The sequence below is a fragment of the Piliocolobus tephrosceles genome, chromosome 7 (genome assembly GCF_002776525.5).
Source record: "Piliocolobus tephrosceles isolate RC106 chromosome 7, ASM277652v3, whole genome shotgun sequence".
Lineage (NCBI taxonomy): Eukaryota > Metazoa > Chordata > Mammalia > Primates > Cercopithecidae > Piliocolobus > Piliocolobus tephrosceles.
Genome location: NC_045440.1, coordinates 47,552,867 through 47,566,234, shown reverse-complemented (window position 1 = coordinate 47,566,234; position 13,368 = coordinate 47,552,867). Strand labels below are relative to the sequence as shown.

The following is a 13,368-nucleotide window of genomic DNA, read 5'->3' as shown; positions in this document are numbered from 1 at the left end:
TGTCCGAAAAGAAAAAAAAAAGAAAAAAAAAACAGAAAGAAAGAAAGAAAGAGAGAAAGAGAGGAAGGAGAGGAAAGGAAGGAAAGGAAATTAGCCAGGTGTGATGGTGCATGCCTGTAATCCCAAGCTACTTGGGAGGCTGAGATGGGAGAATTGCTTGAACCCAGGACGCGGAGGTTGCAGTGAGCCGAGATCACGCCATTGCACTTCAGCCTGGGCAACAAGAGTGAAATTCTGTCTCAGAATAAAAAAAGAAAAGAAATTATCTCAAAATTAGAGAAAAGTCATATTCTACCAAAAGTGCTAACAGAGGCACTTAGGTAAATAACAACATAATCTCAGAAAAATATTTGTAGTGCTTAGAACACATTACAAGGCTTTCTACCTCACAAATTGACAAATATCTACTATCTATTTGTATCTATCTGTCACATATCTATTGGTCCTGGTCATTTAAAAATTTTTCAGAAGTATATACTGAGTTAAAGACCCCCCCCCCCCCCACCCACAGTTCTGCAGTTCTGAGACATGAGCAAGGGGCTGTGCTCTTCCGCTGTACACTGGTGTTTCTACCTCACCCCACAGCTTGTTTCTGCCCGCCCTGACCCTCACACCCAGGTGCTCTGCCGGCAGCAGGCAGGGTGGCTGGTGCTGGTGAGCATGGCACACACACCACAACAAACACTTTGTGACTTCCATCTCATTATTTGCCTTTATCAATACAGCTTGAGGGAGAGACAAATAAGCATGACCTGCAATTTTTTAGTTGAAAAGGTAACATTTAAACTTGGCCTTAACAGATGGAAGGACACTTTTGGGATATAAAACCTACCTACTATGTTTTTCCCTGAAATAAATTTCATTCGTTCTGCAAAAGGACGCAGTTATGTGCCTGGAACAGGGATGAAGAGGAGAAGCTTCCCAGGCCTGCGGAAAGGGTACGTGTGCCCGGAGATGAAGGTTAGAATCTGTGAGGTGGCGTCAGGAAATGCCCACCAGGTGAAGGGCCCTGCAAATACAGCCCAGAAGACTCAGTGCTGCAGGTGTGCACCCACAGGTCATCTACAAGGTGCCCAAGCTCAGCAAGGGGATGTGCCAGAGACATCATAAAGATTATTGTATACACAGCCCAGATGGGAACATTTAAAAAGAAACTGATTTTCGTGATGTGGCAATGTTAAAATTTAAATATTTGTGGTGAAATTGCCCTCTATGCCCATCCCTGCACACACACAAATATACCAAATACACAGGCTCTGAGAGTCAGAAGGTCTCAAGTCAAAAGTATGGGGCTGGAGAGGAAGTTCCAGCAGAGGGCCACGAAAAGTGAGTGGGCAGGGAGTTAGGGAGACAAAACCAAAACAGCCAAGGACACTGTGGTGAGACCGTGCTTGCTCCTCTGTAAAGAGAATTTGAGTATATGCACCCCAAACATGGTCTGCATTTCCTACTCCACGATGCCCGCCAGACACACTTCCATTAAGCCTCCTCCCAAACCACTGTTTATTAAGCCCTTTGCTCCTCAAAGTGTGGTTTACCAACCAGTGGCCATCATGGGAAGCCTGTAAGAAACAGAACCTCAGGTCCCACCATAGACCTACTGAATTAGAATCTGTACTTTAACAAACCCTCAAGAATGCCACTGAAATCTGAGAAGCACTGGTCTATACCAAAATGATATCCTTTCAAAAGACAGACTGTACACTACATGTGAATAAAACTATACTTCTGTGTGTCTCCCATAGGACCAGCAAGGTTCCATACACCGTAAAGCATTCTATGCTCTTAGAATACACAGTGTAGGCCAGGCACAGTGGCTCATGCCTTATACCCAGCACTTTGGGAGGCCAAGAAAGGAGGATCACTTGAGCTTGGGAGTTCAAGACCAAACTGGGCAACATGGCAAGACTCCATCTCCACAAAACCCGCAAAACTTAGCTGGGTACAGTGGCTCATGCCAGTAATCCCAGCACTTTGGGAGGCCAAGAAAGGCAGATCACTTGAGCTCAGGAGTTCAAGACCAACCTGAGCAGCATGGCAAGACCCTATCTCTACAAGAAATGCAAAAATTATCTGGGCACAGTGGCTCATGCCTGTAATCCCAGCACTTTAGGAGGCCAAGGCAGGTGATTATTTGAGCTCAGGAGTTGGAGACCAGCCTGGGCGACATGCTGAAACCCTGTCTCTACAAAAAATGCAAAAGTTAGCTGATCGTGGTGGCCCGTGCCTGTAGTCACAGCTATTCAGGAAGCTGAGGTGGGAGGATCACTTGAGCCCAGGTGACAGAGGTTGCAGTGAGTTGAGATACCGCCACTGCACTCCAGCCTGAGTGACACAGTGAGATCCTGTCTCGAAGCACACACACACACCACACACATAGATTAAATGACTGAGAAATTAAGTTATCACCAAAGGTGTCTAAGAAATTGACTACTCCAGTTTCCATTTTGTCAAGACTAAACTATTCCCGAGAATGTGTAGGCTGTCCAGAGTCTAAGAGGTAAAGCTCGGTATCACTGATCATTAGAGAAATGCAAATCAAAACCACAACGAGATACCATTTCACACCAATCAGAATGGCTATTATTACAAAGCCAAAAAAACAACAGATGCTAGTGAGGTTGTGGAGAAAGGGGAACACTTATACACTGTTGCTGGGAGTGTGAATTAGTTCAACCATTGTAAAAAGTAGTATGTCGATTCCTCAAAGAGGTAAAAGCAAAACTGCCATTTGACCCAGCAATCCCATTACTGGGTATATACCCAGAGGAATATAAATCATTCTACCTTAAAGACACATGCATGCAAATGTTCACTGCAACACTGTTCACAACAACAGCAAAGACATGGAATCAACCTATACGCCCATCAATGACAGACTGGATAAAAGAAAATGTGGTACATATATACCGTAGAATACTATGCAGCCATCAAAAAAGATGAGATCATGTCTTTTGTGGGAACATAAATGGAGCTGGAGGCTATCATTCTTAGCAAACTAACAGGAATAGAATACCAAATACGACATGTTCTCACTTATAAACTGGGGCTAAATAAGAACTTGTGAACACAAAGAAGGAAACAACAGACACTGGGGTCTAGAGGTGGGATGGTGGGAGGAGGGAGAGGAGCAGAAAAGATAACTATTGGATGCCAGGCTTAATACCTGGGTGATGAAATAGTATGTACAACAAAACTCCATGACACGTTTACCTGTGTAACAAACCATCACATGTACCCCCAAACCTAAAAGTGTAAAAAATGTTTTTTTTGTTTTTTGAGACAGGGTCTCACTTTGTCACCCAGTCTGGAGTCCAGTTGTGCGATCACAGCTCACTGCAGCCTTGCTAACCTCCTGGGCTCAAGTGATCCTCCCACCCCAGCTTCCCAAGGAGCTGGGACATGCCCAGCTATTTTGTATTTTGTGTAAAGACAGGGTTTCACCATGTTGCCCAGGCTGGTCTCAAACTCCTGGGCTCAAGTGATCCACCCACCTTGGCCTCTCAAGGTGCTGGGATTGTACAGGCGTGAGCCACTGCGCCCAACCAACAATATAACTTTTTTTTTTTTTTTTTTGAGATGGAGTCTTGCTCTGACGCCCAGGCTGGAGTGCAATAGAACCTGGCCTGCCAGGCTCAAGCGATTCTCCTGTCTCAGCCTCCCAAGTAGCTGGGATTATAGGCACACGCGGCCATGCCCAATTTTTTGTATTTCAGTAGAGATGGGGTTTCACCATGTTGCCTAGACTGGTCTCAAACCCCTGAGCTCAAGCAATTCACCTGCCTCGGCCTCCCAAAGTGCTAGGATTACAGGCGTGAGCCACCGCGCAGGGTTTAACTTTTTTTTCCCCCTGAGACAGAGTCTCACTGTCGCTGGGGCTGGAACTCAGTGGCGCAATCTCGGCTCACTGCAAGCTCCGCCTCCTGGGTTCACCCCATTCTCCTCCCTCAGCCTCCCGAATAGCTGGGACTACACGCGCCCGCCACGACGCCCGGCTAATTTTGTTGTTGTTGTTGTTATTTTTTTAGTAGAGTCAGGGTTTCACCGTGTTAGCCAGGATGGTCTCGATCTCCTGACCTCGTGATCTGCCCACCTCGGCCTCCCACAGTGCTGAGATTACAGGTGTGAGCCACCGCGCCCGGCCTCGGCTAATCTCTTTAACAGTTACCAAACACCAGGATAAGGAGCAAACTCGTTATATGTAGGTATAGTTTATATTCTCCTTAAAAGACAAGCTATTAATAACACTTGCTATAGCGCTTTTCAACCACCTCAGAAATTTAGTCCTGGTTGGGCATTGTGGTTCACACTTGTAATCCCAGCTCTTTGGGAGATGGAGAAGGGAGGTTGACTTGAGCCCAGCAGTTCCAGACCAGCTTGGGCAACAAGACAAAACCCCATCTCTATTAAAAATACACAAAGTTAGCTGGGCGTAGTGGGGCACACCTGTAGTCTCAGCTACTCAGGAGGCTGAGACACGATAATCGCTTGAACCCAGGAGGCAGAGGTTACAGTGAGCTGAGATGGTGCCACTGCACTCTAGTCTAGGTGACACAGCAAGACTCCATCTTAAATAAATAAATAAATAAAGAGCCTATCTCTAAGTTCCACCAAATTGTACATGTGAGAAAAGAGACTATGTATCCTCAGCATCTAACAGTGCCTGCCCAAAGGCAAGAATAAGACAAAAGCCCTAGTCTCAAGATTTGCTGGAAGCACCACCCACTGATGCTTATTAAAAGTAGAAATCGACTTTCTTTCACAATTCATATGACTTCACTGTGATTATATTCACAAGTGACTAGTGGAAAAGATAAGCTTAAAATGTAATCTCCCTTTTCTAATTAATCAAGTTACTTTACATACGTTGCATATATGAAGAATTGAGTTTTCTATTATAATGTAGTTAAACCATGGACTTTTCAACCCAAACTTTGTGAACCTGGCTTTCCATTACCAGTAAGTTACCTCTTTCCAACGGACTTCATCTTAATGGTCTGCTGCTGGTACCAAAGCAATTGTGCCCAACCTGAGATGTATCCACCAGGGCCCCTGCGGCAAGATGTGTGGGGGCATCCTCTCAGCAGTGTGGGGGCATCAAGAAGCCTATCACAAACATCCAAAAGCCTATCTGTTCACCTTTGACCATGGGCAGAAATTAACTGAATTCAGAATGCACAAATGCCTTAATGGCATCCCATATGACCTCTTTTAAAAAACCAACCCATTCTTTACATAGAAGTACAGGCTTGATGCAAATGTATATTTTATTTTATTATTATTATTTTTTGAGACGGAGTCTCGCTCTGTCACCAAGCTGGAGTACAGTGGCATGATCTCAGCTCACTGCAACCTCAGCCTCCTGAGTAGCTGGGACTACAGGCATACGCCACCACGCCCAGCTAATTTTTGTATTTTTAGCAGAGATGGGGTTTCACCATGTTGGCCAGAATGGTCTCAATCTCTATATTTCATGATCTGCCTGTCTCAGCCTCCCAAAGTGCTGGGATTACAGACATCAGCCACCGTGCCCGGCCACAAATGCAAATTTTAACATAGACTAAGCGTTCTTAGATTAATAGCATTAGAAATATTACCATTTATTGATCACTCTGCATCAGACTGTGATGAAACCCATTCATGTTATTTCATTACATGACAACTCAGAGGCAAGCACAGCCTTTACAGAATAAACTAAAGGTTACGGGGCTAACTGCCCACAGTCACAGGGCAGAGGGCAAAATAGGTGTTTTCCCTAGGATTTGCAGTAGATTCCTCTGGACTGCTCTTCACTTATCCGTATTACTATCCAGTACCAATTAGAACATTGTGATAATTGCTTTATTCATCCATATTACTATACAGTTAAGCTGAGAACATTATGCTAATGGCTTCATTTTGCATATTACTATCCAGTTCGGTTTAGAATATCATGCCAATGGCTTCACTTATCCATATTACTATCCAGTTCAGCTTAGAACATGATGCTAATGGGTGGTTAGACTCTACCAGATACGAGGTGCCAGATGAGGGACCGGCAGACTTGATCATCATCTCTGTTACAGAGTTGACAATAATGTACATATATTTACCTATGAACTCAATATTATCATCTACATACAAGTACCAAGTAAGTAGCCTTTTATAAGGACTTCATGTATGGAGGGTTTAATAACAAGCATGCCAACATGTTTGATAAACAGAACTCAATACATTTTCATTTCATAAAAAATTACCTAGTTTTCAGCAATAAAGCCTTTTTTTTTTTTTTTTTTTTTTGAGATGGAGTCTTGCTCTGCTGCCCCCAAGCTGGAATGTTGTGGCATGATCTCAGCTCACTGCAACCTCTGCCTCCCAGGTTCAACTGATTCTCATGCCTCAGCCTCCCAAGTAGCTGGGACCACAGGCACACACTTCCATGCTCGGTTAATTTTTGTTTTTTCAGTAGAGACGGGATTTTACCATGTTGGCCAGGCTGGTTTCGAACTCCTGACTTCAGGTGATCTGGCTGCCTCAGCCTCCCAAAGTGTTGGGATTACAGGCGTGAGCCACTCCGCCGGGCCCACTTTATAATTTTAAAAAAACTTGCAGTTTTGTTACAGGTCTAAAGAAGAAGAAGAAAAAAAAAATCTAAGAGCCTAAGTTCAAACAATGTATGCATTAAACAATAGTTTAATAAAAATAATTCAAGACAATACTAAGTCCACAAGAATTTTCCTTCTCAAAGGGATCCATATGTTACTAAAATTTAAAAACCAATGCAATTAATTTACTCTTCTTGTGAACTCAATTATTTTCACTTGAGTATTAGGATAACTGAAAATGTGCCCATCACCCACTTTGAGTTTGTCTGAATAATCATTGCAATTATCCAGATTTTTTTACATTATAGCAACAAAAAGATAATTTATAATAATGGATGGAATCAGAACATTTGACCACCATTACTTAAGTTGCTAATGTGGCTTGATAAGGAATGAAACAATATCTTTATCAATTATCAACTGTGGAAAAAATCTGTTCTTCAAGTTAAAGGCTGATAAGCCTCAAGGGCTATCAAATATAATAAAGCATTTGCAAGTATCAAGTATCATGTTTATTAATTATAAATGGATGAAAGTCTTTAAATGAAAAAACAGGACATTCAGTATTAAAACTAATTTTACTACATTTTAATATGAGGATGTCCTGTTAAAATCTCATTTCATGGCCGGGCGCGGTGGCTCAAGCCTGTAATCCCAGCACTCTGGGAGGCCGAGACAGGTGGATCACGAGGTCAGGAGATCGAGACCATCCTGGCTAACATGGTGAAACCCCGTCTCTACTAAAAAATACAAAAAACTAGCCGGGCGAGGTGGCGGGCACCTGTAGTCCCAGCTACTCGGGAGGCTGAGGCAGGAGAATGGCATGAACCCGGGAGGCAGAGCTTGCAGTGAGCTGAGATCCGGCCACTGCACTCCAGCCTGGGCGACAGAGCGAGACTCTGTCTCAAAAAAAAAAAAAAAAAGTCTCATTTCATGATAATGTGAATTTTTGATTACCTTGTAATCTATTACTAAAAGAGGGAAAAAAAACTGAGCTGGGCAAGGTAACTCATGCCTGCAATCCCAGCACTTTGGGAGGATGGCGTGAGGCCAGCAGTTTGACACCAGCCTGGACAATATAGTGAGACTGCCGCTACAAAAAATTTTTTAAAAATTAGCCAAGTGTGGTGGTGTGTGCCTGTGGTTTAGCTGCTCGGGAGGCTGAGGCAGGCAGGAGGACTGCTTGTTTAAAAAACAAAACAAAACAAAACAAAAAAGTCTCCTTGTAATCTTTGAACAATGTTTTTCTTTCATTACTCAACTACTGTACTGAACAAGCAATGCAAAGTATTCACTACAGATAAGGTCAACAATTTGCTTTTCTATTTACCACAGGTTTCTTTTGACTATTGGTTTCTTAGTGCCAACTAAGAATAACAACTCTGCTACTCTGCTTTTGTATAATCTTTTAACTGCCAAAATTTCTAAAGTAGCTGCTCACTCCTGACGAGGACAAGATAAAAGAATTCACACACTGAGTCTATATATTTGGCAGCAAATGGATCACTGCACAACACTTACATGGTATTTGGTCAGTTAAACACTGGAGAAAGGATAATCCCTGGAATCTTCATAAGAAAACAAGATCAGCCTTTATCATTTATTTCACAAATTAACCTGAAACAAAAACTTTGAGATGGTCGTATAGACTACACAGAAATATGAGATGCCAGCCAGGGGTGGTGGCTCATGCCTGTAATCCCAGCATTTGGAAGGCTAAGGCAGGAAGATCACTTGAGGCCAAGAGTTTCAGACCAGCCTATACAACATAATGAGACCCTGTCTCTACCAAAAACAAAAAACAAAACAACAACAAAAAAACCCAGACATGGTAGCGTGCACCTGTGTGTAGTCCCAGCTACTAAGGAAGCTGAGGCGGGAGGCGGGAGGACACTGGAGCCCAGGGTATCAAGGCTAAAGTAAATCATGATTGCACCAACACACTCCAGCCTGGGTGACAGAGCAAGACCCTGTCTCTAAAAAAAAAAAAAAATTTAATTTTAAACATGAGGTGGAGCAGATTCTTAGGAATTTTTTAGATGAAAAGATCCTACTAAGGATATAAACACCATAGCAACTTCCTCGTATCCAATGATTTTTTTCAATCATGTAACTCACTCCTTGAGTTTGCACAACTCCTTTATTGCAACAAAATGGACTTTAACTTGTCACTTATTTCCTATATCATTAAATACCTTCATTAATTTTCTCTTCAGAAAATACTTATTACGTATCTTTATTTTCAACACTCCACAATACTTTTTAAATAAACATTTTCAGTACGAACTATGGTAAGATTTCATCATTCTATAAGGCATATTATTTAAGAGGTATTCCTTCCTATGCAGTAAACTCAGTATCAGGTAAAAATTAACTGCTAATGTTCCTATCAACAATTCATCCATTCCTTTTTATGACACTTTTATCTTGTATAGAAAAAAATACACTTTTCCCAAACCTTGAGTTGAATTTTGTGTGTGCGTGACAATAATTAAAAGCCAGTCAAGTTGGTACTAGAAAATTATTTTGATACTTATCAGAAAAGTAAAAGCAGTGCCTTTCAATCCATCCCAGCAACAAATGATACCATGACATTACACATACAGATGCCTAAAAAGCAAACTATAAAAGGAAAATTCCTGAAATGCCTCCAAAATCCTATTATGCATATTAGACTTTATCATCAATACTTATATTCCTCAAAATGTACCTAATACAGTCACATGCTCATTAAAAGAGTTGATACAGTTTTGATGGCAGGCTACAGTTCACTGCTGTCTTTCCATGATGAATCAGCAGAACCATCCAAAGCCACACACACCAAACCTATTAAGAAAAAAGCATTCATAATCCCCAGCTGTGTCCTCTACATTTTCAAAACAGTATTAATTTCACATGTATTTATCAATATTATATATTTAGTGGGAATTAACATTAAAATCAACATATTGTTCTTAAGTAATCCAGACTAATAAACCATGAGTCAAACAAATCTACTCTGCGAAAACCTCAAATCACTAAGTGTGATAAATTATTTTAATAACATAAAACTATAAATTTTCTCTATTTTTATATCCAAGACTAAATACCATTGACTATCCTTCAAAATGTTTATGTTCCAAAATCCTGTAGTTACACATAAACCCACAACAAAAGACATTACTTTAGAATGCTAGAAAAAATATTTTTTAAAATTATCAATTCTTAAAATTGGTTAAGTAATTAAAACCATTAAATCATAACACTGACCTAACAGGACAAGAAATTTCTTTTGGTAATCTTTATTAATATATGATCACCCTCAAGGGTTTCACTTGCTAGCCTTTTAAACAAATTTCTAAGGCAATTTTACAGTTCATTTAAAAGGTAATACCACACACTCCTAAAACCTTAGCCACTTTACAAAACAAAGGAAAAATTTCTTCCAAATGTTACTATAATTAAGAGCTTTTCTATATTAATTCCTCTTACAGTCTCCCAGTGTGTCTTAGATTGCCAAGTACATCTTGATTGTGACATGCAGAATGGATTCTGCTTTAGAAATGGGTTAAATGGCATGCAAATTTCTACAGAGATCCATAATCTCACAACCAAGAGGGGAGATGAACATTATAGGGCTGACTCTGACAACATGTACTTGGCAGGAGAAGGGGGCGGGGGGTTGGCAACTTCACAATCATAGATTTGGGGGAAGGAAAGAGGACAAGAGACTGAGGGACCCAGACCCTCATCCTGCCAACAGCATTCAAGTAGTTACTAGCTTCCATGTATAATAAGACACATTTTCAAAATGGAAAGGAGGTTATCAGAGAGATGGATTCAGATTATCAGTTACCATTAGACTACAGTGTCAGTTCATTCAATTTAATCTTCTTTAACCATTAAAAATTTTTAAAGACTATATTTCAAGGTAATAGTTCATTTCAAATTTAACAAATTACACACGCACTAATTTGTATGTATGTGTATGTTCTCTATGTATCATCTTAAAGCATTTTAAATATATTTGATAAATAAAATGGAACAGCCATGTTGAAATTAATGTTTACATAAACTCAGTGACTTTAATGTACTATTGGCCAAGAAAAGGTAGCTCAAAGTTTTAACTTTATATGAGCTTGATAAAAGCCTTTCAGGGCATGTTTGAGAACTGTGCCCTACTATAAAAGTAACTATTTTAATATACAGCCAAGGTCAATTATTAATATATATTTTTTTGAGACGGAGTCTTGCTCTGTCGCCTAGGCTGAAGCAGTGGTGTGATCTCGGCTCACTGCAACCTCCGTCTGCCAGGTTCAAGCAATTCTCCTGCCCAGCCTCCCGAGTAGCTGGGACTACAAGTGCCCACCACCACACCTGGCTAATTTTTTGTATTTTTAGTAGAGATGGGGTTCCATCATGTTGCCCAGGCTAGTCTCAAGCTCCTGACCTCAAGTGATCTGCCTGTCTCAGCCTCCCAAAGTGCTGGGATTAGAGGCATGAGTCACGGCATGGCCAATACTTTACTTTATAAGCAAAGTTTGAACATCTAATTTAATATTTGATAAGGTTTTGGTTTGCCTATATATATACCGGGGTAAAGTATGAGACAAATTATTAAGCTTGACAAAATAAAAGGAGACTTTACCTGACCACTTTTCTATATTCTTCAGTGAATTCATCAAACAGCATTTTCAACAAAGCTTTGTATCCAGTACTTTGAAGTGAAATAGTGACCTAATGCCTCACGTCACTTTGGTAAAAGCAGAACATAAATGAATTTTCAACTTCAGAGTTCATATTTGTTAGAGTAGAGAACAGTGGAATGAATAAAGTTATCCTTGCTAGTATTAAAAGCCCTAACTGGAAGATAAAAGTCTCCAATTAGTTCACCCGATTTATTAACCAAAAGCTTCACAGAAAAACAACTAAAAAAGATGTTATGATTTTAAAAATGGGATATGTATTTGGATAATTTGCAACCTATAATCCTAAAAGAATTGCCAGAATGCAAAGATCTTTTTAATAATATTATTTCTGGTGAAATCAAACTCAAAATATAATACCTAGGACTCCTCCTTGTCCAAAGAAGAAATTAAACTAGATAATTTCTTTTCTGAAATAGTCTGCACATTATAATTCACAAGAAGTACACAAAATAGGGTAAATAAAAGTGTGTATACAGGAAAAGCTACATAATTCCAATTTTTGCTTCCCTAGCATGGTACTGTACATATACTACATCAACATAATAGAAATGGCACAGTCTGAGGACACGTTCCACATTTTATTTACATTTTAAGACTAACTTTAATCTCAAAATCACATATCCATACACCTATTTCCTTTTTGTTGACTTCACTTAAACTTAAATGCATGGTTAAACAAAGACTGTAAACAAATATTTACCATGTCTGTTACATGTAACACACAAGAACAGCTTTTAACAGAAATTCATCAACTCCCCCCAACATTTTTTATTATAAATACAGGTATCAAAACAATCCTGAACATATTTTTGATACTACTAGTAGTCAGCACCCACACCGCTTCAAAAATTAACACATCTGTGACAATATTCGTTGTACCTGCTACTTTTTAAACAATTTCAACTGCAGCTTTCTTTCACTAAGCAAGATGGGTAAAGCATGCCATTTCTGTTTTCTTTCTTGAGATTTTCACTTTTTAGAAACACACATGCTTCCACTGCCATCTGACACTTCTCCACACGCTTTCATCTTGTAAACCTGAATTCTACTTCGAGTACTCCAGGTTTATGTTTAAATGACAATGCCTTAACAAGAGAAAAAAAATTGTGCTGCATTTTTCCTCCTGTTACCTGAAAACATAATGGGTGTACATGTATTAAATATATTCTTACAAATGTCCAGGTCATGTTTACCAGCTGGAATTCTTTTACTTAATGTGTGGGTATTTTTCATTGTGATATTTAATCAAGACATTAACATGAGTAGAAGGTTGTTGATTTAAGACAAGTTTGAGATCCACTAAAATTAATTGTTGTATGTTTGTCCTTCTGGTGGCTGTGGAAGCTTCATATTTTCTTTGGACATCATTAGACGTCTTAGCTCTTGAAGTACAACTTTAATGCTATATGAATTTTGCCATTTTGCTAACACTGGTATGCTCCGGGCATCCACCTGAAAGGGGAGGAAAGAGTACAGTTAACTAGCAAGTTTAAAGTACTATGGCACCAATTTGTTAAGTGTATTTTAATAAGAATGACTTTGAAAATTCATAGCTTGCCTCTATTTTCACAAAACATACACTATGAAATTACTAATACCATAATTAGTATATTTTATCATAATTAGTTTAATATTTTGGGAAAATATAAAGATATAAAACATATAGTGAACTTTGGTCATCAGAAATAAATGTTACATTAAATAACTACTTTGTAAATAAATTTACCAATTCCTTCTTAATGGAGTAAGGTCAAAAGGTTCCTCTCGCCAGGCGCGGTGGCTCAAGCCTGTAATCCCAGCATTTTGGGAGGCCGAGATGGGCGGATCACAAGGTCAGGAGATCAAGACCATCCTGGCTAACACGGTGAAACCCCGTCTCTACTAAAAAAATACAAAAAAACCCTAGCCGGGCGAGGTGGCGGGAGCCTGTAGTCCCAGCTACTCAGGAGGCTGAGGCAGGAGAATGGCGTAAACCCAGGAGGCGGAGCTTGCAGTGAGCTGAGATCCGGCCACTGCACTCCAGCCTGGGCGACACAGCGAGAGTCTGTCTCCAAAAAAAAAAAAAAAAAAAAAAGTTCCTCTCCATTTTCAATGCC

General features: G+C 40.0%; 1 protein-coding gene across 2 annotated transcripts in view; it reads right to left on the bottom strand.

Moving 5' to 3' along the window:
• Nucleotides 1-8,705: 8,705 nt before the first annotated feature.
• Nucleotides 8,706-13,368, bottom strand: part of LOC111525269 (ubiquitin-conjugating enzyme E2 variant 2) — a 60,073-nt gene continuing 55,410 nt past the window's right edge. Inside the window, exon 4 of one of the 2 annotated variants that reach the window (XM_023190592.2) lies at nt 8,706-12,724. In XM_023190592.2, coding sequence (XP_023046360.1) covers nt 12,578-12,724 — 147 coding nt within the window. In that variant the 3' untranslated portion in view covers nt 8,706-12,577. The remainder of the gene's footprint in view (nt 12,725-13,368) is intronic. The other variant, XM_023190593.3, reaches the window with a different exon arrangement.